Raw genomic sequence first — 27,549 nt, 5'->3', positions numbered from 1 at the left:
TAGGGAGTATCGAGTTGATCATTATACATGAAGAAATAACCAATTTCCTCGTTTGGTTTATGTTTTACACGCGTTTTAAATTTTATTGCCGAAATCGCTTTTTCTCGCCGAGATAAGCACGTTTTCTGAAATGCCGCTCTCCCGTCACTCTGGTTAAAGTGTTATGAAAAAAAAGGCTGTTGGGGGCTAGGGAGTATCGAGTTGATCATTATACATGAAGAAATAACCAATTTCATCGTTTGGTTTATGTTTTACACGATGCTGAGCTCCAGCTGGAAGTGTAAAAAGAACCGGGCTGGTTAAAAAAAGAACCGGGAGACCCGGTAAAATTGCTTAGCCGGGGCTCTGGAAGCCTAACACGGCGTGATCTTGTCCAAAAAGCCGCTGCTGAGCTCCAGCTGGAAGTGTAAAAAGAACCGGGCTGGTTAAAAAAAAGAACCGGGCGACCCGGTAAAATTGCTTAGCCGGGGCTCTGGAAGCCTAACACGGCGTGATCTTGTCCAAAAAGCCGCTGCTGAGCTCCAGCTGGAAGTGTAAAAAGAACCGGGCTGGTTAAAAAAAAGAACCGGGCGGCCCGGTAAAATTGCTTAGCCGGGGCTCTGGAAGCCTAACCCGGCGTGATACTGTGCAAAAAGCCGCTGCTGAGCTCCAGCTGGAAGTGTAAAAAAAACCGGGCTGGTTAAAAAAAAGAACCGGGCGACCCTGTAAAATTGCTTAGCCGGGGCTCTGGAAGCCTAACACGGCGTGATCTTGTCCAAAAACCCGCTGCTGAGCTCCAGCTGGAAGTGTAAAAAGAACCGGGCTGGTTAAAAAAAAGAACCGGGCGGGCCGGTAAAATTGCTTAGCCGGGGCTCTGGAAGCCTAACACGGCGTGATCTTGTCCAAAAAGCCGCTCGTGAGCTCCAGCTGGAAGTGTAAAAAGAACCGGGCTGGTTCAAAAAAAGAACCGGGCGGCCCGGTAGAATTTCTTAGCCGAGGTCCTGGAAGCCTAACCCGGCGTGATCTTGCGCAAAAAGCCGCTGCTGAGCTCCAGCTGGAAGTGTAAAAAGAACCGGGCTGGTTCAAAAAAAGAACCGGGCGGCCCGGTAAAATTGCTTAGCCGGGGTCCTGGAAGCCTAACGCGGCGTGATCTTGCCCGAAAGTCGGCCTCTATACTTCCATATTAGGTACCAGGCGCTCAAAGCCAACTTGGCAAAAATTTTCTAAGTGCCCACGGCTCTGCGGGGATTGTGCGTCCGACCCGCGCCGGTTCTCCAGCCGGCCTAAAATAACGCAAAACCAGCCTCTCCCCCTGGAGCTCACAGCCAAAGGCGAAACTTTTCTAAGTGCCTACGGCTCTGCGGGCTTTTGAGTCCGCCCCGCGCCGGTTCGTCGGTCGGCCTCAAAAAGCGAAAAATCAGCCTCTCTCCCTGGAGCTCGACTCGAGTTGATCATTATACATGAAGAAATAACCAATTTCATCGTTTGGTTTATGTTTTACACGCGTTTTAAATTTTATTGCCGAAATCGCTTTTTCTCGCCGAGATAAGCACGTTTTCTGAAATGCCGCTCTCCCGTCACTCTGGTTAAAGTGTTATGAAAAAAAAGGCTGTTGGGGGCTAGGGAGTATCGAGTTGATCATTATACATGAAGAAATAACCAATTTCATCGTTTGGTTTATGTTTTACACGCGTTTTAAATTTTATTGCCGAAATCGCTTTTTCTCGCCGAGATAAGCACGTTTTCTGAAATGCCGCTCTCCCGTCACTCTGGTTAAAGTGTTATGAAAAAAAAGGCTGTTGGGGGCTAGGGAGTATCGAGTTGATCATTATACATGAAGAAATAACCAATTTCCTCGTTTGGTTTATGTTTTACACGCGTTTTAAATTTTATTGCCGAAATCGCTTTTTCTCGCCGAGATAAGCACGTTTTCTGAAATGCCGCTCTCCCGTCACTCTGGTTAAAGTGTTATGAAAAAAAAGGCTGTTGGGGGCTAGGGAGTATCGAGTTGATCATTATACATGAAGAAATAACCAATTTCCTCGTTTGGTTTATGTTTTACACGCGTTTTAAATTTTATTGCCGAAATCGCTTTTTCTCGCCGAGATAAGCACGTTTTCTGAAATGCCGCTCTCCCGTCACTCTGGTTAAAGTGTTATGAAAAAAAAGGCTGTTGGGGGCTAGGGAGTATCGAGTTGATCATTATACATGAAGAAATAACCAATTTCATCGTTTGGTTTATGTTTTACACGATGCTGAGCTCCAGCTGGAAGTGTAAAAAGAACCGGGCTGGTTAAAAAAAGAACCGGGAGACCCGGTAAAATTGCTTAGCCGGGGCTCTGGAAGCCTAACACGGCGTGATCTTGTCCAAAAAGCCGCTGCTGAGCTCCAGCTGGAAGTGTAAAAAGAACCGGGCTGGTTAAAAAAAAGAACCGGGCGACCCGGTAAAATTGCTTAGCCGGGGCTCTGGAAGCCTAACACGGCGTGATCTTGTCCAAAAAGCCGCTGCTGAGCTCCAGCTGGAAGTGTAAAAAGAACCGGGCTGGTTAAAAAAAAGAACCGGGCGGCCCGGTAAAATTGCTTAGCCGGGGCTCTGGAAGCCTAACCCGGCGTGATACTGTGCAAAAAGCCGCTGCTGAGCTCCAGCTGGAAGTGTAAAAAAAACCGGGCTGGTTAAAAAAAAGAACCGGGCGACCCTGTAAAATTGCTTAGCCGGGGCTCTGGAAGCCTAACACGGCGTGATCTTGTCCAAAAACCCGCTGCTGAGCTCCAGCTGGAAGTGTAAAAAGAACCGGGCTGGTTAAAAAAAAGAACCGGGCGGGCCGGTAAAATTGCTTAGCCGGGGCTCTGGAAGCCTAACACGGCGTGATCTTGTCCAAAAAGCCGCTCGTGAGCTCCAGCTGGAAGTGTAAAAAGAACCGGGCTGGTTCAAAAAAAGAACCGGGCGGCCCGGTAGAATTTCTTAGCCGAGGTCCTGGAAGCCTAACCCGGCGTGATCTTGCGCAAAAAGCCGCTGCTGAGCTCCAGCTGGAAGTGTAAAAAGAACCGGGCTGGTTCAAAAAAAGAACCGGGCGGCCCGGTAAAATTGCTTAGCCGGGGTCCTGGAAGCCTAACGCGGCGTGATCTTGCCCGAAAGTCGGCCTCTATACTTCCATATTAGGTACCAGGCGCTCAAAGCCAACTTGGCAAAAATTTTCTAAGTGCCCACGGCTCTGCGGGGATTGTGCGTCCGACCCGCGCCGGTTCTCCAGCCGGCCTAAAATAACGCAAAACCAGCCTCTCCCCCTGGAGCTCACAGCCAAAGGCGAAACTTTTCTAAGTGCCTACGGCTCTGCGGGCTTTTGAGTCCGCCCCGCGCCGGTTCGTCGGTCGGCCTCAAAAAGCGAAAAATCAGCCTCTCTCCCTGGAGCTCGACTCGAGTTGATCATTATACATGAAGAAATAACCAATTTCATCGTTTGGTTTATGTTTTACACGCGTTTTAAATTTTATTGCCGAAATCGCTTTTTCTCGCCGAGATAAGCACGTTTTCTGAAATGCCGCTCTCCCGTCACTCTGGTTAAAGTGTTATGAAAAAAAAGGCTGTTGGGGGCTAGGGAGTATCGAGTTGATCATTATACATGAAGAAATAACCAATTTCATCGTTTGGTTTATGTTTTACACGCGTTTTAAATTTTATTGCCGAAATCGCTTTTTCTCGCCGAGATAAGCACGTTTTCTGAAATGCCGCTCTCCCGTCACTCTGGTTAAAGTGTTATGAAAAAAAAGGCTGTTGGGGGCTAGGGAGTATCGAGTTGATCATTATACATGAAGAAATAACCAATTTCATCGTTTGGTTTATGTTTTACACGCGTTTTAAATTTTATTGCCGAAATCGCTTTTTCTCGCCGAGATAAGCACGTTTTCTGAAATGCCGCTCTCCCGTCACTCTGGTTAAAGTGTTATGAAAAAAAAGGCTGTTGGGGGCTAGGGAGTATCGAGTTGATCATTATACATGAAGAAATAACCAATTTCATCGTTTGGTTTATGTTTTACACGCGTTTTAAATTTTATTGCCGAAATCGCTTTTTCTCGCCGAGATAAGCACGTTTTCTGAAATGCCGCTCTCCCGTCACTCTGGTTAAAGTGTTATGAAAAAAAAGGCTGTTGGGGGCTAGGGAGTATCGAGTTGATCATTATACATGAAGAAATAACCAATTTCATCGTTTGGTTTATGTTTTACACGCGTTTTAAATTTTATTGCCGAAATCGCTTTTTCTCGCCGAGATAAGCACGTTTTCTGAAATGCCGCTCTCCCGTCACTCTGGTTAAAGTGTTATGAAAAAAAAGGCTGTTGGGGGCTAGGGAGTATCGAGTTGATCATTATACATGAAGAAATAAGCAATTTCATCGTTTGGTTTATGTTTTACACGCGTTTTAAATTTTATTGCCGAAATCGCTTTTTCTCGCCGAGATAAGCACGTTTTCTGAAATGCCGCTCTCCCGTCACTCTGGTTAAAGTGTTATGAAAAAAAAGGCTGTTGGGGGCTAGGGAGTATCGAGTTGATCATTATACATGAAGAAATAACCAATTTCATCGTTTGGTTTATGTTTTACACGCGTTTTAAATTTTATTGCCGAAATCGCTTTTTCTCGCCGAGATAAGCACGTTTTCTGAAATGCCGCTCTCCCGTCACTCTGGTTAAAGTGTTATGAAAAAAAAGGCTGTTGGGGGCTAGGGAGTATCGAGTTGATCATTATACATGAAGAAATAATCAATTTCATCGTTTGGTTTATGTTTTACACGCGTTTTAAATTTTATTGCCGAAATCGCTTTTTCTCGCCGAGATAAGCACGTTTTCTGAAATGCCGCTCTCCCGTCACTCTGGTTAAAGTGTTATGAAAAAAAAGGCTGTTGGGGGCTAGGGAGTATCGAGTTGATCATTATACATGAAGAAATAACCAATTTCCTCGTTTGGTTTATGTTTTACACGCGTTTTAAATTTTATTGCCGAAATCGCTTTTTCTCGCCGAGATAAGCACGTTTTCTGAAATGCCGCTCTCCCGTCACTCTGGTTAAAGTGTTATGAAAAAAAAGGCTGTTGGGGGCTAGGGAGTATCGAGTTGATCATTATACATGAAGAAATAACCAATTTCCTCGTTTGGTTTATGTTTTACACGCGTTTTAAATTTTATTGCCGAAATCGCTTTTTCTCGCCGAGATAAGCACGTTTTCTGAAATGCCGCTCTCCCGTCACTCTGGTTAAAGTGTTATGAAAAAAAAGGCTGTTGGGGGCTAGGGAGTATCGAGTTGATCATTATACATGAAGAAATAACCAATTTCATCGTTTGGTTTATGTTTTACACGATGCTGAGCTCCAGCTGGAAGTGTAAAAAGAACCGGGCTGGTTAAAAAAAGAACCGGGAGACCCGGTAAAATTGCTTAGCCGGGGCTCTGGAAGCCTAACACGGCGTGATCTTGTCCAAAAAGCCGCTGCTGAGCTCCAGCTGGAAGTGTAAAAAGAACCGGGCTGGTTAAAAAAAAGAACCGGGCGACCCGGTAAAATTGCTTAGCCGGGGCTCTGGAAGCCTAACACGGCGTGATCTTGTCCAAAAAGCCGCTGCTGAGCTCCAGCTGGAAGTGTAAAAAGAACCGGGCTGGTTAAAAAAAAGAACCGGGCGGCCCGGTAAAATTGCTTAGCCGGGGCTCTGGAAGCCTAACCCGGCGTGATACTGTGCAAAAAGCCGCTGCTGAGCTCCAGCTGGAAGTGTAAAAAAAACCGGGCTGGTTAAAAAAAAGAACCGGGCGACCCTGTAAAATTGCTTAGCCGGGGCTCTGGAAGCCTAACACGGCGTGATCTTGTCCAAAAACCCGCTGCTGAGCTCCAGCTGGAAGTGTAAAAAGAACCGGGCTGGTTAAAAAAAAGAACCGGGCGGGCCGGTAAAATTGCTTAGCCGGGGCTCTGGAAGCCTAACACGGCGTGATCTTGTCCAAAAAGCCGCTCGTGAGCTCCAGCTGGAAGTGTAAAAAGAACCGGGCTGGTTCAAAAAAAGAACCGGGCGGCCCGGTAGAATTTCTTAGCCGAGGTCCTGGAAGCCTAACCCGGCGTGATCTTGCGCAAAAAGCCGCTGCTGAGCTCCAGCTGGAAGTGTAAAAAGAACCGGGCTGGTTCAAAAAAAGAACCGGGCGGCCCGGTAAAATTGCTTAGCCGGGGTCCTGGAAGCCTAACGCGGCGTGATCTTGCCCGAAAGTCGGCCTCTATACTTCCATATTAGGTACCAGGCGCTCAAAGCCAACTTGGCAAAAATTTTCTAAGTGCCCACGGCTCTGCGGGGATTGTGCGTCCGACCCGCGCCGGTTCTCCAGCCTGCCTAAAATAACGCAAAACCAGCCTCTCCCCCTGGAGCTCACAGCCAAAGGCGAAACTTTTCTAAGTGCCTACGGCTCTGCGGGCTTTTGAGTCCGCCCCGCGCCGGTTCGTCGGTCGGCCTCAAAAAGCGAAAAATCAGCCTCTCTCCCTGGAGCTCGACTCGAGTTGATCATTATACATGAAGAAATAACCAATTTCATCGTTTGGTTTATGTTTTACACGCGTTTTAAATTTTATTGCCGAAATCGCTTTTTCTCGCCGAGATAAGCACGTTTTCTGAAATGCCGCTCTCCCGTCACTCTGGTTAAAGTGTTATGAAAAAAAAGGCTGTTGGGGGCTAGGGAGTATCGAGTTGATCATTATACATGAAGAAATAACCAATTTCATCGTTTGGTTTATGTTTTACACGCGTTTTAAATTTTATTGCCGAAATCTCTTTTTCTCGCCGAGATAAGCACGTTTTCTGAAATGCCGCTCTCCCGTCACTCTGGTTAAAGTGTTATGAAAAAAAAGGCTGTTGGGGGCTAGGGAGTATCGAGTTGATCATTATACATGAAGAAATAACCAATTTCATCGTTTGATTTATGTTTTACACGCGTTTTAAATTTTATTGCCGAAATCGCTTTTTCTCGCCGAGATAAGCACGTTTTCTGAAATGCCGCTCTCCCGTCACTCTGGTTAAAGTGTTATGAAAAAAAAGTCTGTTGGGGGCTAGGGAGTATCGAGTTGATCATTATACATGAAGAAATAACCAATTTCATCGTTTGGTTTATGTTTTACACGATGCTGAGCTCCAGCTGGAAGTGTAAAAAGAACCGGGCTGGTTAAAAAAAGAACCGGGCGACCCGGTAAAATTGCTTAGCCGGGGCTCTGCTAGCCTAACACGGCGTGATCTTGTCCAAAAAGCCGCTGCTGAGCTCCAGCTGGAAGTGTAAAAAGAACCGGGCTGGTTAAAAAAAAGAACCGGGCGGCCCGGTAAAATTGCTTAGCCGGGGCTCTGGAAGCCTAACCCGGCGTGATACTGTGCAAAAAGCCGCTGCTGAGCTCCAGCTGGAAGTGTAAAAAAAACCGGGCTGGTTAAAAAAAAGAACCGGGCGACCCTGTAAAATTGCTTAGCCGGGGCTCTGGAAGCCTAACACGGCGTGATCTTGTCCAAAAACCCGCTGCTGAGCTCCAGCTGGAAGTGTAAAAAGAACCGGGCTGGTTAAAAAAAAGAACCGGGCGGGCCGGTAAAATTGCTTAGCCGGGGCTCTGGAAGCCTAACACGGCGTGATCTTGTCCAAAAAGCCGCTCGTGAGCTCCAGCTGGAAGTGTAAAAAGAACCGGGCTGGTTCAAAAAAAGAACCGGGCGGCCCGGTAGAATTTCTTAGCCGAGGTCCTGGAAGCCTAACCCGGCGTGATCTTGCGCAAAAAGCCGCTGCTGAGCTCCAGCTGGAAGTGTAAAAAGAACCGGGCTGGTTCAAAAAAAGAACCGGGCGGCCCGGTAAAATTGCTTAGCCGGGGTCCTGGAAGCCTAACGCGGCGTGATCTTGCCCGAAAGTCGGCCTCTATACTTCCATATTAGGTACCAGGCGCTCAAAGCCAACTTGGCAAAAATTTTCTAAGTGCCCACGGCTCTGCGGGGATTGTGCGTCCGACCCGCGCCGGTTCTCCAGCCGGCCTAAAATAACGCAAAACCAGCCTCTCCCCCTGGAGCTCACAGCCAAAGGCGAAACTTTTCTAAGTGCCTACGGCTCTGCGGGCTTTTGAGTCCGCCCCGCGCCGGTTCGTCGGTCGGCCTCAAAAAGCGAAAAATCAGCCTCTCTCCCTGGAGCTCGACTCGAGTTGATCATTATACATGAAGAAATAACCAATTTCATCGTTTGGTTTATGTTTTACACGCGTTTTAAATTTTATTGCCGAAATCGCTTTTTCTCGCCGAGATAAGCACGTTTTCTGAAATGCCGCTCTCCCGTCACTCTGGTTAAAGTGTTATGAAAAAAAAGGCTGTTGGGGGCTAGGGAGTATCGAGTTGATCATTATACATGAAGAAATAACCAATTTCATCGTTTGGTTTATGTTTTACACGCGTTTTAAATTTTATTGCCGAAATCGCTTTTTCTCGCCGAGATAAGCACGTTTTCTGAAATGCCGCTCTCCCGTCACTCTGGTTAAAGTGTTATGAAAAAAAAGGCTGTTGGGGGCTAGGGAGTATCGAGTTGATCATTATACATGAAGAAATAACCAATTTCATCGTTTGGTTTATGTTTTACACGCGTTTTAAATTTTATTGCCGAAATCGCTTTTTCTCGCCGAGATAAGCACGTTTTCTGAAATGCCGCTCTCCCGTCACTCTGGTTAAAGTGTTATGAAAAAAAAGGCTGTTGGGGGCTAGGGAGTATCGAGTTGATCATTATACATGAAGAAATAACCAATTTCATCGTTTGGTTTATGTTTTACACGCGTTTTAAATTTTATTGCCGAAATCGCTTTTTCTCGCCGAGATAAGCACGTTTTCTGAAATGCCGCTCTCCCGTCACTCTGGTTAAAGTGTTATGAAAAAAAAGGCTGTTGGGGGCTAGGGAGTATCGAGTTGATCATTATACATGAAGAAATAACCAATTTCATCGTTTGGTTTATGTTTTACACGCGTTTTAAATTTTATTGCCGAAATCGCTTTTTCTCGCCGAGATAAGCACGTTTTCTGAAATGCCGCTCTCCCGTCACTCTGGTTAAAGTGTTATGAAAAAAAAGGCTGTTGGGGGCTAGGGAGTATCGAGTTGATCATTATACATGAAGAAATAAGCAATTTCATCGTTTGGTTTATGTTTTACACGCGTTTTAAATTTTATTGCCGAAATCGCTTTTTCTCGCCGAGATAAGCACGTTTTCTGAAATGCCGCTCTCCCGTCACTCTGGTTAAAGTGTTATGAAAAAAAAGGCTGTTGGGGGCTAGGGAGTATCGAGTTGATCATTATACATGAAGAAATAACCAATTTCATCGTTTGGTTTATGTTTTACACGCGTTTTAAATTTTATTGCCGAAATCGCTTTTTCTCGCCGAGATAAGCACGTTTTCTGAAATGCCGCTCTCCCGTCACTCTGGTTAAAGTGTTATGAAAAAAAAGGCTGTTGGGGGCTAGGGAGTATCGAGTTGATCATTATACATGAAGAAATAATCAATTTCATCGTTTGGTTTATGTTTTACACGCGTTTTAAATTTTATTGCCGAAATCGCTTTTTCTCTCCGAGATAAGCACGTTTTCTGAAATGCCGCTCTCCCGTCACTCTGGTTAAAGTGTTATGAAAAAAAAGGCTGTTGGGGGCTAGGGAGTATCGAGTTGATCATTATACATGAAGAAATAACCAATTTCCTCGTTTGGTTTATGTTTTACACGCGTTTTAAATTTTATTGCCGAAATCGCTTTTTCTCGCCGAGATAAGCACGTTTTCTGAAATGCCGCTCTCCCGTCACTCTGGTTAAAGTGTTATGAAAAAAAAGGCTGTTGGGGGCTAGGGAGTATCGAGTTGATCATTATACATGAAGAAATAACCAATTTCCTCGTTTGGTTTATGTTTTACACGCGTTTTAAATTTTATTGCCGAAATCGCTTTTTCTCGCCGAGATAAGCACGTTTTCTGAAATGCCGCTCTCCCGTCACTCTGGTTAAAGTGTTATGAAAAAAAAGGCTGTTGGGGGCTAGGGAGTATCGAGTTGATCATTATACATGAAGAAATAACCAATTTCATCGTTTGGTTTATGTTTTACACGATGCTGAGCTCCAGCTGGAAGTGTAAAAAGAACCGGGCTGGTTAAAAAAAGAACCGGGAGACCCGGTAAAATTGCTTAGCCGGGGCTCTGGAAGCCTAACACGGCGTGATCTTGTCCAAAAAGCCGCTGCTGAGCTCCAGCTGGAAGTGTAAAAAGAACCGGGCTGGTTAAAAAAAAGAACCGGGCGACCCGGTAAAATTGCTTAGCCGGGGCTCTGGAAGCCTAACACGGCGTGATCTTGTCCAAAAAGCCGCTGCTGAGCTCCAGCTGGAAGTGTAAAAAGAACCGGGCTGGTTAAAAAAAAGAACCGGGCGGCCCGGTAAAATTGCTTAGCCGGGGCTCTGGAAGCCTAACCCGGCGTGATACTGTGCAAAAAGCCGCTGCTGAGCTCCAGCTGGAAGTGTAAAAAAAACCGGGCTGGTTAAAAAAAAGAACCGGGCGACCCTGTAAAATTGCTTAGCCGGGGCTCTGGAAGCCTAACACGGCGTGATCTTGTCCAAAAACCCGCTGCTGAGCTCCAGCTGGAAGTGTAAAAAGAACCGGGCTGGTTAAAAAAAAGAACCGGGCGGGCCGGTAAAATTGCTTAGCCGGGGCTCTGGAAGCCTAACACGGCGTGATCTTGTCCAAAAAGCCGCTCGTGAGCTCCAGCTGGAAGTGTAAAAAGAACCGGGCTGGTTCAAAAAAAGAACCGGGCGGCCCGGTAGAATTTCTTAGCCGAGGTCCTGGAAGCCTAACCCGGCGTGATCTTGCGCAAAAAGCCGCTGCTGAGCTCCAGCTGGAAGTGTAAAAAGAACCGGGCTGGTTCAAAAAAAGAACCGGGCGGCCCGGTAAAATTGCTTAGCCGGGGTCCTGGAAGCCTAACGCGGCGTGATCTTGCCCGAAAGTCGGCCTCTATACTTCCATATTAGGTACCAGGCGCTCAAAGCCAACTTGGCAAAAATGTTCTAAGTGCCCACGGCTCTGCGGGGATTGTGCGTCCGACCCGCGCCGGTTCTCCAGCCTGCCTAAAATAACGCAAAACCAGCCTCTCCCCCTGGAGCTCACAGCCAAAGGCGAAACTTTTCTAAGTGCCTACGGCTCTGCGGGAGAGAATGGTAGGTGGATATTATGACAAAGTTTGATGGAGTATTGATTTATGACCTTAATAAAAAAGTATTAAATATTTTTTTTTTTTTTTTTTTTTTTTTTTAAAAAGAGTTATTGAGGTCATAGAGTTTATGGAGGTCATAGGGAGGTCATAGGTTATAGGGTTAGGTTGTTATTTATTTAAATGTTGAATTATGGGTTGGGTTAGGGTTTGGTGTGGGATGTGTGTGTGGTGTGTGTGTGGTTGAAAGTCAAAAATGTTATGAGCTGCTGCTTCCTCCCTCGTCCTGTAGGGGGTGTTTAAGTGTTTCATTCACTTTCATCCTGAGATAAGAGTGCTAAGGTGTGTAAGTGTATTTATCTCAGGATGAGTGTAAATCTTGTTTTGTTTTGTTTTTTGGATGGTGGTAAGTCTGAACATATGTGTTAGATCATCTGTAAATCTTGTTTTGTTTATTTTTTGGTGGTGTGAATATGTCTGTAGATGTTTAGGGTCTTAAGATTGTTGGGGGTGTCTGACCTTCTCACCTTGCGCGGCTCTTTACGGCGTGTGTCTGTATCTGGGTTGTATGTGTGTGTATGTGGCTGAGTTAAATTATTTGATGGTGGGAATATGTCTGTACATGTTTTGGGGTCTTAAGATTGTTGGGGGGTGTATGACCCTGCTTTATGACCTCGCCGCGTGTATCTGTGGGATGTGTGTGTATGTGGCTGAGTTAAATTATTTTTGGTGCTATGTTTCAGTTTAAAAAAGCTTTTAATAATAGTATGAGGTGAAAAAAAATGAATCTTACCTTCCGAGGGATGAAATTAGCTGGTCCTCAGTCCAATTTTGTGTATGGAGGAGAAAATGGAGTTTAAAAATGTTCAAACAAGATCTTTGAAAATATAACACAAATATAACACGTGACGATGAAAGGCAAAAAGTGGGTGGGATCGGCAATGTTGGGTATATAGAGTCTGAGGAGTGGAGGTTGTGTATCTTGATTTTTGAACCTTCTACTGAGAAGTATGATTTGCGAAACACCTGTGACGGTCCACATCTCACCCTTGGGTGCAGATGGTCTTTTACAGGCCCCTAGGAAGAAGCATATGTTTGTCAGAAGATTGCAACAGAGTCCTCTAAATATGACGGAGCTTGAGAATAAATGGCCTTTAACTCCTACTTTTTCCTGGGGTTATCATTATTTTCACGGAATCGGCGAGCTGGTCTTTTTCATGCAAGAGGATGGCAAATATACTATGCCCCACGGATTTGGATCCCTCAACTCGAATGACTGGGCCATCGTCAGTCAATTGTTTCCAAAGCTCCTTCCCCAATTTGTTGGAGAAACGGGGCTGAAGGGGGAGCTCACACTAACTTGGATTTCGAGACTAGGACCGAATGGCCGTTGGTTTTTCCGCCTCAAAGTTTCACCTCAGCTATCCGAGGAGGAGGAGGAGGAAGACGGGGAAATATGTGATGCTTTACTTAGCCTTCAGGTTTTCAACAGTGAGTGTGGTGTACTTCAGACGATTCTACAAGTCCCTTTATCAGAGTGGCAGAGGAGAATTAACCCCTTAACTGCCATGATAACGGAGCAGTATTTGTGTAGTAGAATGTGGATCACGATTGCGGGGGTCAGAAAAAAATTAATATTTGAATAACATTTCAATACGTTCTAATTTTTACATCCCCCTACAATCAAAGTACCGCCTACTCCAGACTCCAAGCACACCCCTAAATCTCCTACCGCCTACTCCAGACTCCAAGCACACCCCTAAATCTCCAGGAGGAGGAGGAGGGCGTGGACCGTTTACAACTGCTCTGTATAAGAAAAAAAGCTCCCCCCAAACCTTCAAACCTCAAAGAATCTCGCCAAGAAACATCTCACTGCTCAAGACAAAAAAAATGTCTGACAAACGATGCGCCAAAAATCTTCTGCCTACCTTCCAAGATGCAGACAAGGAACCGAAACAAAAGATTCTGAAAGGCCTACAACATCACCACGAAGAGGTAATTAATTTGTGTTCACCTGCATCCTCAACGCCGTTACCCCACGGCTGTGCTTCTGACGAAGCTGACATCGACATGCAGACTTCCACACCGATTTGCCCTGAACGCACCGTCACGTATCCGGGGACCCGGCATCCTGATTCTGCAAAAGATGACTGCGGTCGAGAATGTTTGAAAGAATTCACACCGTTGCTATACGCCGAATCGATCATCATAATTTCATCGGATGAAGAAGACGAAGAGGGAAAAACAGATCGGCGATTCACACGTCTGTTGAAGGAACCGGCTACCTGGCACGCAAAGGAGGCCAGACGACAGTCTTTCACCACGCTGGACAACCCGGTGGAATCGGAGCTATGGTATCCCGAGCTGGCAATTCCACCATTTGAAGCAGATAATGTCTCCCTGTCTGCAAAACAGCCTTCACCTCCAGATCTCGCCTCAACAGAAGGACCAGTAATGAACAGCGACTGCGAGAATTCACCAAAGGGGGCAGTATTGAACAGCGACCCCGACAAATCAACATCCAGGTCGATGACGAGCAAGAAATCATCATCATCCGCGGCTTCAACGTTGCCATCCACCTCGTCATCAACCAGCGTCAGTTTTGAAATCGAAAACGCGCTACCCTGGATGTCGCCAATTGAATATGTAAGAATCAAATTGTTCGTAGTTCTCTTACTACACAAAGATCTGCTTAAACATACCGCAAGTGATTGTTTGGCTTGTGAATTGGATGATCTTTCTCAGATGAGACATACATGTCTGTACATAAAACATGAAAATTATTATATGTTCGAAAATTTCCATAAGATCATGAAATCAGTATGTAATAGACAGTTCTTTTCTGCTATTTACAGAATGCTGACGCACCTCGATATTCAGTTACCACAAATAGATGTTAAAAAAATCATCAATGTCATTTTGTTAGATCTGTCCTATGAAGAAGACATCTTCGGGAAACTAGAAAGCTGTATTATTGATTACAAACAGTTTGCCCATATTTCTGATTCTGCGATTGAATTTGTGTTTCATAGACACGAGGTTGAGAGAAATGGGTAATTCTTTGAGAAGAAACGATCTGCAAAATTGGACTGAGGATTTGGAACGAGTAATTGTACAGCGTGACACTAATAACGACGCTTCTGTCCAGAAATTGGTGGATATTATGGAAAAAATAAGACATATATCCCAAAATGTTTTAGAAATTACTTGGACTAATCTAGTGTGTATTTTATCAAATTTAGAAGAAGTCTTTAACAAATTGAAACTCGTTATCAACGAATGGAGTGAAATATCTGTCGCACACCTGTTTACTCTGATGACATTGTTCCATGATTTGATTATTGTACATATACGCAATAATATTCCAATTGATGTTAAAGCCGAATTGAACAAATTCAAAATTCTTATCGAATCAAATGTACCGAAACATGTGATACGGTCTATGATAGCGTATGTACGTTCTTAAAATGTAATACAAAACTATGTGCCTTTTTTTAAAATGTACTTTTTTATTTTTATAATGTACCTTTTTTTTAAATGTACTTTTTTATTTTTATAATATACCTTTTTTTTAAATGTACCTTGTTTCTCCTATACCGCATTGTTTGATTATATTCTAACCAGAACAAACATTATACGTTTAACACCTGGTTTGTTTTATATATTGTAACCAAAAAAAAAAAAGAATTTTACCTGTTTTTCTCCTTTCAATAAACATTTTAAAACCACGAACGGGTTCCATATTTGTCACAACGGTTGCAACAATGGCTGAGGAAAGATGTCTGAAAAAATTGTATTATAATGTTAAAAATCCAGCAAGTTTCGGTGGTGCTCAACGTCTCCACAAGGCGGCTCTCTTGAGCTGTAAAAAAAACCAACCCACTTTGAAGAAAGTGAAATCATTCCTTGCGGGAGAAAATGCATATACATTACACAAACCTGCAAGACTGACTTTCTCTAGAAACAAAGTATATGCACGAAGAGCTCAAAGACAACTACAAGCCGATTTATGTGATATGCAAATTTTGTCATCACATAATGATGGGATGAAATATATTCTCACCGTGATTGACATTTTCTCAAAGAAGGCTTTTGCTCGCGTTCTGAAGGATAAATCAGCCGCCAGTGTGAGCCAAGCATTTGAATCAATTCTGTCAGACAGCGGAATCCCGCTACGTTTGCAGACGGACGCTGGCACAGAATTCTTCAACAAGCAATTCCAGAAATTAATAAAACGTCATAAAATCATCCATTTTTCCACAGCGTCGGATTTGAAAGCACAAACAGTCGAGCGTTTTAATCGGACTCTTAAGACCAGGATGTGGCGGTTTTTCACTGCGCATAATACAAGACGTTATGTCGACAAAATTCAAGATTTTCTATCCTCTTATAATAATTCATTTCATCGTAGTATTAAGATGTCGCCTAATGAGGTGACTATGGAAAATACAGACATCGTTTTCCGTAACCTGTACGGCAACGTATCTCTACAGAAGAGTGATAAAAAAAGATTCGCCGTAGGAGACAACGTTAGAATTTCCAAAATAAAGGGTGTCTTTGACAAATCGTACGAACAATCTTTCTCAGATGAGTTTTTCACTGTAGTAGAAATTCTCAATCGTTTTCCAAAGGTTTACAAACTCAGCGATTACGACGGAGAGCCGCTAGATGGCGTATTCTATGCAGATGAGCTCCAAAAAGTGAAAATTAAGAAAAATACATTTTTCAGCATTCAGAAAATTCTTAAATCCCGAACGGTCTCAGGGAGGCGTGAACTTTTGATACGCTGGGTCGGATGGCCTCCGAAATTTGATTCTTGGGTGGCAGCCAGCAGTGTTAAAGATATCTGAAATGACAAAACCAATCATTACTCATAAAATTTCAAGATGGGTGAAGTCAGGGATGGATTTTATGTAACCCTGACCTCCAACGCAAGTATGCATTTGTATCCGAATAATACAAATACGGACTTTAGAGTCGAATTGGTCCAGAATATCGATTTAAAGGGGCCCTGGGAAGTCGCTATTTGTGAAATTACATATGTGAACACGTGTGTAGATGTACCGGAGAAAAAAAGGGGCTTCTACTTTAGAGAGATGACAAAACCAGCAACCGAGCCTCACGAGGCACCCCTACCCACCCTGGTGAAACTGCAGGGGGAGATATATGGCGATCTCAACTCCTTGGCTGAAGATATTAAAACGCAGTTATTGAAAGCTTCCAACAAAAAAATAAACGTGGAATACGACCAGCATACCCATAGATTTAAATTTCACACCAAAGAACCCTACGAACTAAAATTTAACGAACCGTTAGCTTATTTAGTAGGCCTGCCGGCTGAGCAATGGTTTCCATTAAAAACAGATTGGACAAAGGCCCCGCGGACAGCTGATCGAAGGGGAGGGCGGTACCATCTTTTCATTTACGCCGATGTAATACACTATCAGACTGTTGGCGACGCCCACGCCCCTTTACTAAGGAGCCTGCCTTTAGAAGGGGAATTTGGATCGCTCATAAATAGAAGTTTCACCACGTTATATTATTTAGATGTAAACAAACGCCACATTGAGCACATCCATATTAGCATTCGCACAGACCAGAATCAACCAATCAATTTCAAATACGGGAAGATCGTTCTAGTTCTACATTTTAGACCGAAACATTAGAAAAATATGAGACTCGAGACACATCCCGATCTATATCGATTCGTCAAATATTATGAAAGTCAAATAGGTGGTTCCTATCCTGGTTTCCACGGTGCCCCAGTTCAGTACGGACGTGGGATAGGGTCTATATTCGCGAAGCTATTTCGTTTTGTTGCTCCAATGTTGAAATCAGGTTTCAACCTAGCCAGACCGCATCTGCAAAGTGCCGCGCGGAACATTGCTACGGATGTGGCGGGCCGCGTCATTGAAAAAATAAAACGTAAACCGGAAGCCGCTCAAGGAGGTGCCGGGCTTGTAGTTCTTTCACGTCGTGGGCGAAGACCCTCAGGCCTCAGATTGAGAATAAATAAAAAGACACGCAGTATCAAAAACTTCAAACCAGTCATCAAAAGGCGACCAAGACGTAGGACGGACATATTCTCTTAAAAAATAAAAATAAAATAAATAAAATGTCGCTTTTACATTTTAATTCCCAAGAATGCAGTCTTAGTGAGCTGGATATTTTTGCTCCACCTCTTACACAATTATCAATAGATCAAACACAGTATGTGGAGATTCCTCCTTTATCGGCAATTACAGATTCGGGCCCGATTGAATTTTTTATCCCCGGAGATGGCTCTAAATATCTCGATCTATCTGATACATTGCTGCATTTACGTTTAAAAGTATTACACAAAGACGGAAGCAATCTAGCAGCGAATGAAGCTGTGGGGATTATTAATTATCCTCTTAATACCATATTTTCACAAGTTGACGTCGTTCTAGGGGACCGTCTTATATCACAATCTAGTGCGACTCACCCCTATAGGGCAATAATTGAGACTTTGTTAAATTTTTCAAGAGATACCCTCCATTCACAATTCTCAGCTGGGATGTTTGTTAAAGATACTAGGGGACGTATGGACTCTATTGCTTTTGAAGGCCCCAATATCAACGATGGACTATGGAAGCGCGCTTTACGACTGGCAGAATCACAAGAGTTCCAAATTATGGGGCCCATACACAGCGATATATTTTTCTGCGAGCGTCATCTACTGAATCACGTGGATCTACGTTTGAAATTATCCAGAGCCAACGATGATTTCTGTCTCATGAGCGCTTCTAACAACGACGTCTGTCTCAAGATTTTAGGGGCAACATTATTTGTGAAAAAAGTAACTGTGTCACCAGCCGTCGCTATTGGCCACGAAGCAGCGTTACACAAGGGCAATGCCATTTATCCTTTAACGAGAATTTGTCTTAAAACGTTTTCCATTGCTCAGAATTCCAGAATATGTCATCAGGATAATCTGTTTCTCGGGCATATGCCAAAACAAATAGTGTTAGCCCTCGTAAATCATTTGAGTTTTGCTGGGAGAAAAGATTTAAATCCATTTAATTTTATCAACGCCGACATTGAATATCTGAGTCTCTCGCAAGAAGGCCGACAGATTCCGTCCAAAGCTTTTCAGCCTTATTTTGGCGGGGGGCTTTCTACACGCGAATACCTTAATCTTTTCACAGCGACGGGGCGTTTTTTGAAGGATTTACCACTCTGTATCGATCAAGATGATTTTAATCAAGGTTACTCGCTTTTTGTCTTCAATCTGAACCCCGGAGATGATTCAGGAGCCATTGCCCCAGTAAACAACGGCGTGCTCAGACTGGATCTACGATTTCGTAATCCGCTTCCCCACACAACAACGTTAATTGTTTACGCCGCTTATGATTCAATTGTCGAAATCAACGCCAAGAGAGAGGTGCTGATGGATTATTATTAATATTAAGATGAACGGGCGTGAATTGACCAGTTTCATGAGGCTTCAACATGGGCCTCTCTTTGGAGGCGTTTTTGCAGCAGACGAGTTGCATGACGTCACAGACACACCCCCCAGACACTACATTGTAAACACGCACCCGAGGCATCTGCCGGGGGAACACTGGCTGGGGTTAACGTTAGAAAAAGACGGTTCGGCCACATTCTTTGACCCTTTTGGTTTAGAACCCGACCATATATTTTACCCTAAGAGTATATTGGATTTTCTGAAAAAACATTCTAACCGTATAATTTACCATAACATTCAACTACAACACGAACTGACGAGCACCTGCGGTCATCACTGTGTTTATTATTTAAGTCAACGAAGATGCGGGTTAACTTATCTGGATGTTTTGGATAGCTACACGACAGACCCCCTACACAATGATGCAATGGTTACCTCCTTTGTTCGAAAATCACGTGGGGCTCGGCGAGTGTGCGGGGGTCAGACATCGTGTTCTTTGCATAAGTTTAAAAAATGTCATTGTACGTAGTCACGTTAATGTTTTTTATAAAACTCTTTTTATTCAATAAAACATCTTTAAAAAGAGAGTTACAGAGTCAAGTGTGTTTTTATGCTAACATATACAATATACGTTTTTTTTTATTTCACCATACATCAAATTTCTCATATTTAATAACTAACCCATTTTTGAGCCATTGCGGCTTGCTTTCTTTTTTTTTTCTTAATGTTTTTTGCGTTTGCATTTTTAGCTTGGGAAACGTCTTCATCTTCAGCTCTAGCGTATTTTAAACGTTTAAAGTCAGAACGTGCCAAAGGGTTGGAAATGCTTGATTCCGGTAAATTAAGACGGGTTAATGTTTCCAAAAATTCACTCCAGCCTATAGGAGGACCGCCTACTTTCTTACCGCTCACGACGAGCTTTTTTATCAAATCGGTCATATGAGATCCTCTGATAAGATTTCCATTAAATATAAATTCGCCCCGAGGCGTCCATCCTATATCGTTCGATGCTAATTTTCTCAACACGTATGCGGCGTTTCGATGATGTCGTGATCCTATAGCGTCGAGAATCCCTGTCCATTCCTCCGTTTGCACCTGTTGCGTAGTTTTCATCCCCGGCGGGTCCTCGTGCACCTGTTCTCTCGTCTCCATCTCCGTCAGCTCCGTGGCGTTGTTGTTGTTGTTCTGATTGGGAGGGGTGGCGCGTTCTATCTGATCTTGCGATACGTTCAGTGTGATGGGGGCACTCTCCTCATTCTTTTGTTTTAATAATCCTCTGTAACGTTGCATTAGGCTTTGATACATTTTGATTTTTTCGTATTGATTTAAATTTTTATTTTCCAACACCTGTTTCATCTGCCGATCTAAATCCCGTTCAGCTGTATCGAGGATGTTTGGCTGCGCTCGAGTCATCCTGTCTAGTTGGTATGGGGAGACGAGGTACAATTTATTCGCCGTTTTCAAACTCATTTTTTTTTAATTTATTTATTTATGAGGCCTCCGATGACGCTTCCGAGTACAGGAGCAAAAGCAGCCAGCAACGGGAAAATGAAACCACCTTTTTGAACCAATACAGCTCTTTTCTTCTTTAAAGTATTTTTTTTATCGGCTAGAAATCGAATATTCCTTTTTTGTTTTTTAAGTTTTTTGTATTGTTTCGAATTTAGAGGTATGTGGCCTTTTAGGAGATTTAAAGCAATCTCACATAGCGCTTTTAGTAAACTGGCAGGAGCTCTGAGGAGTAAATGTTTGCGTTCGCCCGGCTTGCAGGTAAAGAGAGTCTTAAGTAACGCCGCATTTCTTTTTAACAGTTTAGACATTGTTTTTATTGCTTAGGAATATAAACAGTAGGCCATTGATTGTGTAGTATGCCTGTGCGCAGTCTGTATTGTTCTGGACACGTAGGCGTCAAATCAACCAGTAAATAGCCGTACGGATCCCTCGTCGCATCTTCAAAACATTCCAGAAAGAACTTCCGGTTGTTGGGGCAGATTTGATTAGCCAGAACAGTTACCTGCAATTTATCGCGTGGATTTTTGAACAAAACTAGATAATTACTGTTTAGGCTTATAGTACGGCTAAATTTACCCTGGTGGAAGATGTTCTGCGTTAACATGATGACGCTTAGATTCATATGATGCCTATATTGTGTAAAAATTCGAACCACTTCCTGATTGTCTGAGGCTTGAAAGATGACATCGTCCAATATCAGCAGATGGTTTTGCTGCGGGGGGAACAACTTTTCATCGTCAAAAGATTCAGGCAATCCTTTGATAAATACAATATTTTTATTCATACTTTTGACTTCATCATACAAAGGTTGGGCCGAAGTATAAACCCATACAATATTATGAGGCTTTTGTCTCATGACATGATCTGTGTGTTCTAAAACATTTTTCACCAGAAAAGTCTTGCCACATCCACTAGGGCCACTAATTATACAGGCAAAAGGTAGTTCTAATCTAGGATCAAATTCAATTTGGTTCAAAGACATTTTTACACATGGAAAACAAAAAAAAATGTTAAAACCCAAAAGGCAACGTCTGACCTCGCCCGACTAGGCGTCTCTTATCGTACACGACCCTCAGTCTCTTATTGAATGAGGCATTCTTTAATCGGAAGCCTTTTTTATCACGTACAATGACGTGTTGCGGGGTAGAGAGCACGTCCGAGCACGCGCCTTGGTTGTTGATGTACCCCTGAACCAGATCAAGCATGCTATCGAAATTGATGTTTTGCCCGCTTTCATGTGTTTGGGTGATACCTTTGACCTTCATCACGACACGTCCACTGTTTCTCAGTTTGTATGCGTAGGTCTTGGGGCCTGCGGAGACAAAATCTACAATGCTGTCGTTGGAAAGCTCGTCTGTCAAATCACCCAGATAGTCTCCCAGAGGCAGAACGCTTTCACCGGGCAAAGCTGTATAGATAATACTGTCCGTATCAGTGTACAAAACCCGGTTCTGTAGCATTTCCAAATAGCCGTACATTTTCAAACGAGCGTACGCCGTTGTAAAACACGCCGCAGCCACATTTGTAGTTTTCGTCAATGGTTTCTCAGTGTTTGTTCGAAAACAATACTGCACCATCGCTCGTTTTTTGTTGAGAAAGTGGATAAATGTCACGTCATACAGACCTGAAAAAAGCAGTTCGAGAAAATCCTTAGTTTTTGTCACAATCTTTGTGCTTGGCATGTTCTCACGCTGCGCCAACTTACCCCAGAGATTGTTCAGACATAGTTTTGAAACTTGCCTTTTTCCAGGATTCACTCTAATTTTGGAAGGATCTAGTTGAATATTTTGATGCGTCTTATAATCCTCGATATACTGGTTTCTATCAGCCTGATTGATGACATGTGCGGGGTACCCTGAAGATTCCTGTTTACCTTTCAAAAAAGTCCTCATATAGTCGGTAAAAATGGCGTCACTCTTTCGACTGTAATGCCATACCTCGGAAATATTCACAACGGTGTAACCGAGGTCGAGAGCCTTGGCGAATTCAGGGGTTGTCCAGACACCCGTTAATGACCTTTGCTCATCAGTGTGCGCACAGGCTGTATTTTGATTGTTGGCATCGCCACAGGTGCGACATAATGTGAATAGCAGTTTACCTTTAGGTGATTTGTAGGGCAAAACAGGAAAATATAACCCCCTCGGTGGGTTAACTGTAGCGCTGATGAAGCCGAAATACATCCTGGGGTCCTTGAAGTCATTGTGGAAGATTTCAGGATGATCAATGGGGTAGAGACAGGTGCTATTGATAAATGGATACAGCGACGTGACATCAACATAAAGCACACGTTCGTTAGGTTTTGGGGTATATCTTAAAACAAACGCGTTTGTCCGCCCCCCGAACAAAGCTTGTCTAGGCTTTAGCGGTGATGGGAATTTAGCTTTTTTGATGAATTCGCCCGTCGCCGCGTCTAACTTTTTCATTCGCAACCATTCGTGCTCCCACATAATTACAAGTTGCAAATTCGGTTTAAGACGTAGTTCTCGAATTTTCTTTTGGGTGGCATCGAACCTTTCCTGAAAGGGGCGTTTTGTCGTCGGACATATTTTAGCAAGATCGAAGCATTCTGAACAACCGTGGTGATAGCATCCAAAATATTCATACACTATACGCACACCTCCAACCTCTCTATAACCGTCTACAAAGAAGTTGTCTATTTTGACTTCCCCGCCGTTTAAAGCGTGTCTGATGTGAACATTTTGACTGTGCATGACCCACAGCAAATATTGGATAGCGTCTTGCGAGAAAGCTTTATATTGGTTCGTGTAGTTGTCTGCAGGTGTAATGGCCAGTGTTTGAGGCTTCAGGAATCTTGTGCGGAACACACTCATGCAGGCTGAGGCGATTGTCACAGCGTTGAAGGGGTCACAACCTGTAGCTTCGAAAAACTCACCCCTAAATGTCTCACCACCCTGGAATAACAAGTTCACGTCATTCTTACAGTAGGCTACAGCCTGCTGGGCAAAATCAAACGACCCCATACTGTTTTTGTCATACCATTCGTAGAACTTTGCACGCTCTGAGGGGGCCAGGCGTTCAACATCGTAAGACGAAGGCTCGGGATAAGACCCTACATAATTCAGATGAGCCAACGAGCTGAATTTGTGTGGAAAGTACCCCTTTGATTTGTCTTCAAACCCTAGGGCCTTTGGGATCGCACTTAGCGCCATGGTCAGAAATGAGAGCGAGTCTATGTATCGCGATTTCAAATCAACATCCACAAAAGAGAGAACCTTACTCCCTTGCATTATAATGTCAAATTTGACACCCAGATCGATCATTCTGTTGAGTAAAATGTAGGAATCAAAACCTCTAGCATTATGTGCTACAAAAGTCGAACCTTTGAAACGAGGGTTTCTGAAAAAACTAACAAAACCGTCGACACAATCGGTACCAAACCAATGCTTCTCCATACTATTCGATTTACAACAAACAAGAAAGGGTTTGAGTGACCCGTCTTCATCTACATAGGTTTCAAAATCGTAGTATATTACATTTCTACAAGGAGGCTGTGCTTTTAGAGGTTGGATGTAACACAGATGAGGATCAAGCATTGTATCTCCCCTCAAGTCGTCACCGCACACAGCACATTTTTTAGCGAGGCAGTGATGCTTGACACGACTAGCACCTGGTTTCACATAATATTGCAAGCCGCATTGCATGCATTTTTTATATGTGTCACAGTTAGTTTTGAGGATGTCTGACCTTCTCGCCTTGCGCGGCTCTTTATGTTTGATAAAACACTCGTCATTATAACAAGTCTTATTACAATCAGGACAGATTACACGTTTAAAGGGTAGCTGTTTACATCTCGCATCAAGACACACGTGACAGTGCCCCGGGCACCGATGCTGCTCCCAATTCTCGTGACCTTTGAAGCAGTGTCTACAGAAATATGTATGACCTACAAACCCCTCAATGGATTTAACGCCGTAGAAATGATTCTCTAGTAAAAGGATAAACAAAATATCATCGGCTGATTTGGGGTAGCGAGTCTCAAAAAAAGTCATAGGACGGCAGTCGGCTTTTCTGTACATTACAACTATCTTTCTTTTGAGGGCTTTCTCGAATTTGTGTACATCAGCCAGACTTACAGCTGTGTGACAGTTCAAACCTACACTCTCTTGTAAGAGCCGAGCCTGCTGTGTGGCCTGCTTTGTTGTTAGCGAGCTGTTTAGCAGATGTGCTAACGCGAGAGCAAAGCATAGATTGTTGTCTTTGTTAAGAGTCATGTACAAATGTCGTTTTTTTCTCTTTAATATTTCTACATTAGTGGATTGTATCAGTTTGCGACGCATACCTCCACGCAAAGGCTTGAATATTTGTACCACTAATTCTAAACCTTCATCGAGCATAAGTTCTGTGTTAGACTGTGCTAAACGCTCTAGCATACTTTGTACATGCTCCCTCATAGAGTCTATATCAGTCATTTGTTGGTAGGTATGTTCTCTTTCGTCACCACCCCCCACAATCTCAATCTGAATTGCATCCCCCGTTTGTGCAATGTCATCTACCTCCTCCAAAACACCTTCGATGTTATTTTCGATATGCATGTAAAAAGAAGCAAAATCCCTGCTACCCGATTGCATGGGGGGATTTATACGTCTCCGCACTTCAACATTATTGAAATGGGGTCTGTTAACTACAGCCGAGCCACCTTGTTGAACACGGCTTAGAGGCTGAGAGGTAGCGACAGGTTCCGAGCCTGCGGGTTGAACACGACTCAGCGGCTGAGAGGTAGCGTCAGGTTGCTGAAACGCCGTATGTTGAGACGGCGCTATGTCGCCCTCAATTTGATGATCAATTATTACAGCGCAGTTGTTAGGCTGTTGGCGAGTTTGTAGGCACGGCGCTATGTCGCTACCATCAATACACACCAAGGGTTCAACGCACATGTCATCAATTATTTCATCATTCAACACAGACTGATTATCGTGAGTCGGGTCAGGCGGCTGTACATTTAACTCGTTGATAATGTCAATCAGTTGAGCCGGTATGTTAGGACTGAGACAACGTACACTCTCATACGTGTGGTTATTTAATTCAGTTATCAAGTTTAACAATTGTGAAGAAATGTGTGTAGGACTTTGGCTACCTTCATTGACACTTTGATTATTAAGACCCTCTACCACACTTTGTAAATGATTAGGCACATCGGGGCTGAGGGCACTCTGCTCACCCGATACCACCGCATTTACACCCTCTAGAGCAGATAGCAGGTGTGATGTTAATTCTGATATTTGACTCCTATACGCACCATCCGATAACATTTCAATATCGTTGTTAATTGTCAAGATTTGTTGATCTAGTTCAGGGGTATCACAAAATCTCTGCCTTGTACCTGATTCATGATTTGTTTCATCGGTTTCAAAATCTATTTCAACAATGCTTGCTATGACGTCTGCCTCAGTTGGCGTGAGTTTAGGGTCAGACATTGCCTTTTTATTTTAAACTATCGATGTTTCAATTGCAGATGTCAATGTCTGTATTACTTTGAGACAAGAGCGAAGTTGCTGTCTGTAAATACATTCACCGTCACACGCATGAGACCTTGAATCTTTCAGACGCCTCTCTCTCACACGGAAGGATGGGTGGGGGTTGTGTGTGAGCCTGCTCCTTCTTCGACCCCTCCTACTCCGAGTCATCTGACGCCTCGAAGGTTGAGCAGCCTGTGGTTGGCTGTCAATAGCGCCTGAAGTATACAGAAGAAACAATGTTATAACATAAATATATGATAGAAAAAATAATATATATATATATATATAAAACAAAATTCGACATACCTTCAATTTCTTTTAACGATTCGCGAGTTTGGTTCAACTCCTCGTACTTAATATTCGCAAGCTCTGCGTCCGTCACGTGACCCGCTGACACGTCATCCGCTTTTTGAGCAAAGAGCCGATTCTGTCGGTCTTCAAATGCTCTTAAAAGATGCGGAGCTGAGCCCTCGTCAGACGATTCTCCCAACACATCCGACACGTTTGAAGCAGGCTCTTTGTAACCTTCGCGACCTGTGTCACCCAGACCGTTTTTCTGGATGTCTTGCTCCGCTGCACCTACCAGATCTAACATACATACATAAGTTAAACATTTTAAGATCAACGTATTAATATTAACTAACATAAATGAATGTGTGATTCACCGTAATCCGTCTGCGTTAAGTAGACTCCACTGAAGTCATCATTTAACCGCGCTTTTTTTTGTTGAGAAAAACAATAACATCACATTTCTGATGGAGAAAATAACAGAATAATGTAAACACATAATAAAACTCACGAGCATTGTGGACGTCCGCATAGACGATAATATCTATGTACAAAAAAAAACATACGTCATAAATACAATCGCATTATAACAGAATAGTTTATTTTTAGGAAAAAAAAACAACCTACCTTTCACCATTGCTTTTAAAAGATCCGCAGAGCGTAGAGACCGACTTGAGGTGGTTTGAGCTTTGTAAAGGCCTTTTCTGACTGTTTAAACACTTGCACATCTATATATCCAGATACTTTCCCGCCCTAAAGAACATTCTGACCTGAAGACCCCTAACCCTAACCCCCACCCCATTTTTAAACTCCATTTTCTCCTCCATACACAAAATTGGACTGAGGACCAGCTAATTTCATCCCTCGGAAGGTAAGATTCATTTTTTTTCACCTCATACTATTATTAAAAGCTTTTTTAAACTGAAACATAGCACCAAAAATAATTTAACTCAGCCACATACACACACATCCCACAGATACACGCGGCGAGGTCATAAAGCAGGGTCATACACCCCCCAACAATCTTAAGACCCCAAAACATGTACAGACATATTCCCACCATCAAATAATTTAACTCAGCCACATACACACACATACAACCCAGATACAGACACACGCCGTAAAGAGCCGCGCAAGGTGAGAAGGTCAGACACCCCCAACAATCTTAAGACCCTAAACATCTACAGACATATTCACACCACCAAAAAATAAACAAAACAAGATTTACAGATGATCTAACACATATGTTCAGACTTACCACCATCCAAAAAACAAAACAAAACAAGATTTACACTCATCCTGAGATAAATACACTTACACACCTTAGCACTCTTATCTCAGGATGAAAGTGAATGAAACACTTAAACACCCCCTACAGGACGAGGGAGGAAGCAGCAGCTCATAACATTTTTGACTTTCAACCACACACACACCACACACACATCCCACACCAAACCCTAACCCAACCCATAATTCAACATTTAAATAAATAACAACCTAACCCTATAACCTATGACCTCCCTATGACCTCCATAAACTCTATGACCTCAATAACTCTTTTTAAAAAAAAAAAAAAAAAAAAAAAAAAATATTTAATACTTTTTTATTAAGGTCATAAATCAATACTCCATCAAACTTTGTCATAATATCCACCTACCATTCTCTTGCGGGCTTTT

The 27,549-nt window shown here is 43.4% G+C and overlaps 1 protein-coding gene and 1 long non-coding RNA gene across 2 annotated transcripts; both read right to left on the bottom strand.

Annotated features, from left to right (window-relative positions):
- Nucleotides 1-11,220: 11,220 nt before the first annotated feature.
- Nucleotides 11,221-17,057, bottom strand: LOC147039000 (uncharacterized). Its single transcript, XR_015063508.1, has 2 exons — nt 13,453-17,057; nt 11,221-13,304 (listed from the first exon to the last, which is right to left on the bottom strand). It is a non-coding gene; the product is annotated as an uncharacterized LOC147039000 (long non-coding RNA).
- Nucleotides 17,058-18,244: 1,187 nt separating this feature from the next.
- LOC147038999 (uncharacterized) lies at nt 18,245-27,419 on the bottom strand. Its single transcript, XM_085904854.1, has 5 exons — nt 26,501-27,419; nt 26,385-26,417; nt 26,251-26,301; nt 25,892-26,173; nt 18,245-25,800 (listed from the first exon to the last, which is right to left on the bottom strand). Exons 1-5 carry the CDS (start codon nt 26,508-26,510, stop codon nt 25,556-25,558), a joined length of 621 nt encoding a protein of 206 aa, XP_085760980.1. The 5' UTR covers nt 26,511-27,419; the 3' UTR covers nt 18,245-25,555.
- Between the last annotated feature and the right edge of the window lie 130 nt (nt 27,420-27,549).

The sequence above is a fragment of the Syngnathus leptorhynchus genome, unplaced genomic scaffold, assembly GCF_054491065.1.
Source record: "Syngnathus leptorhynchus isolate UIUO unplaced genomic scaffold, UIUO_Slep HiC_scaffold_23, whole genome shotgun sequence".
In the NCBI taxonomy this organism is placed as follows: Eukaryota; Metazoa; Chordata; class Actinopteri; order Syngnathiformes; family Syngnathidae; genus Syngnathus; species Syngnathus leptorhynchus.
This window is presented reverse-complemented; position numbering and strand designations above follow the sequence as displayed.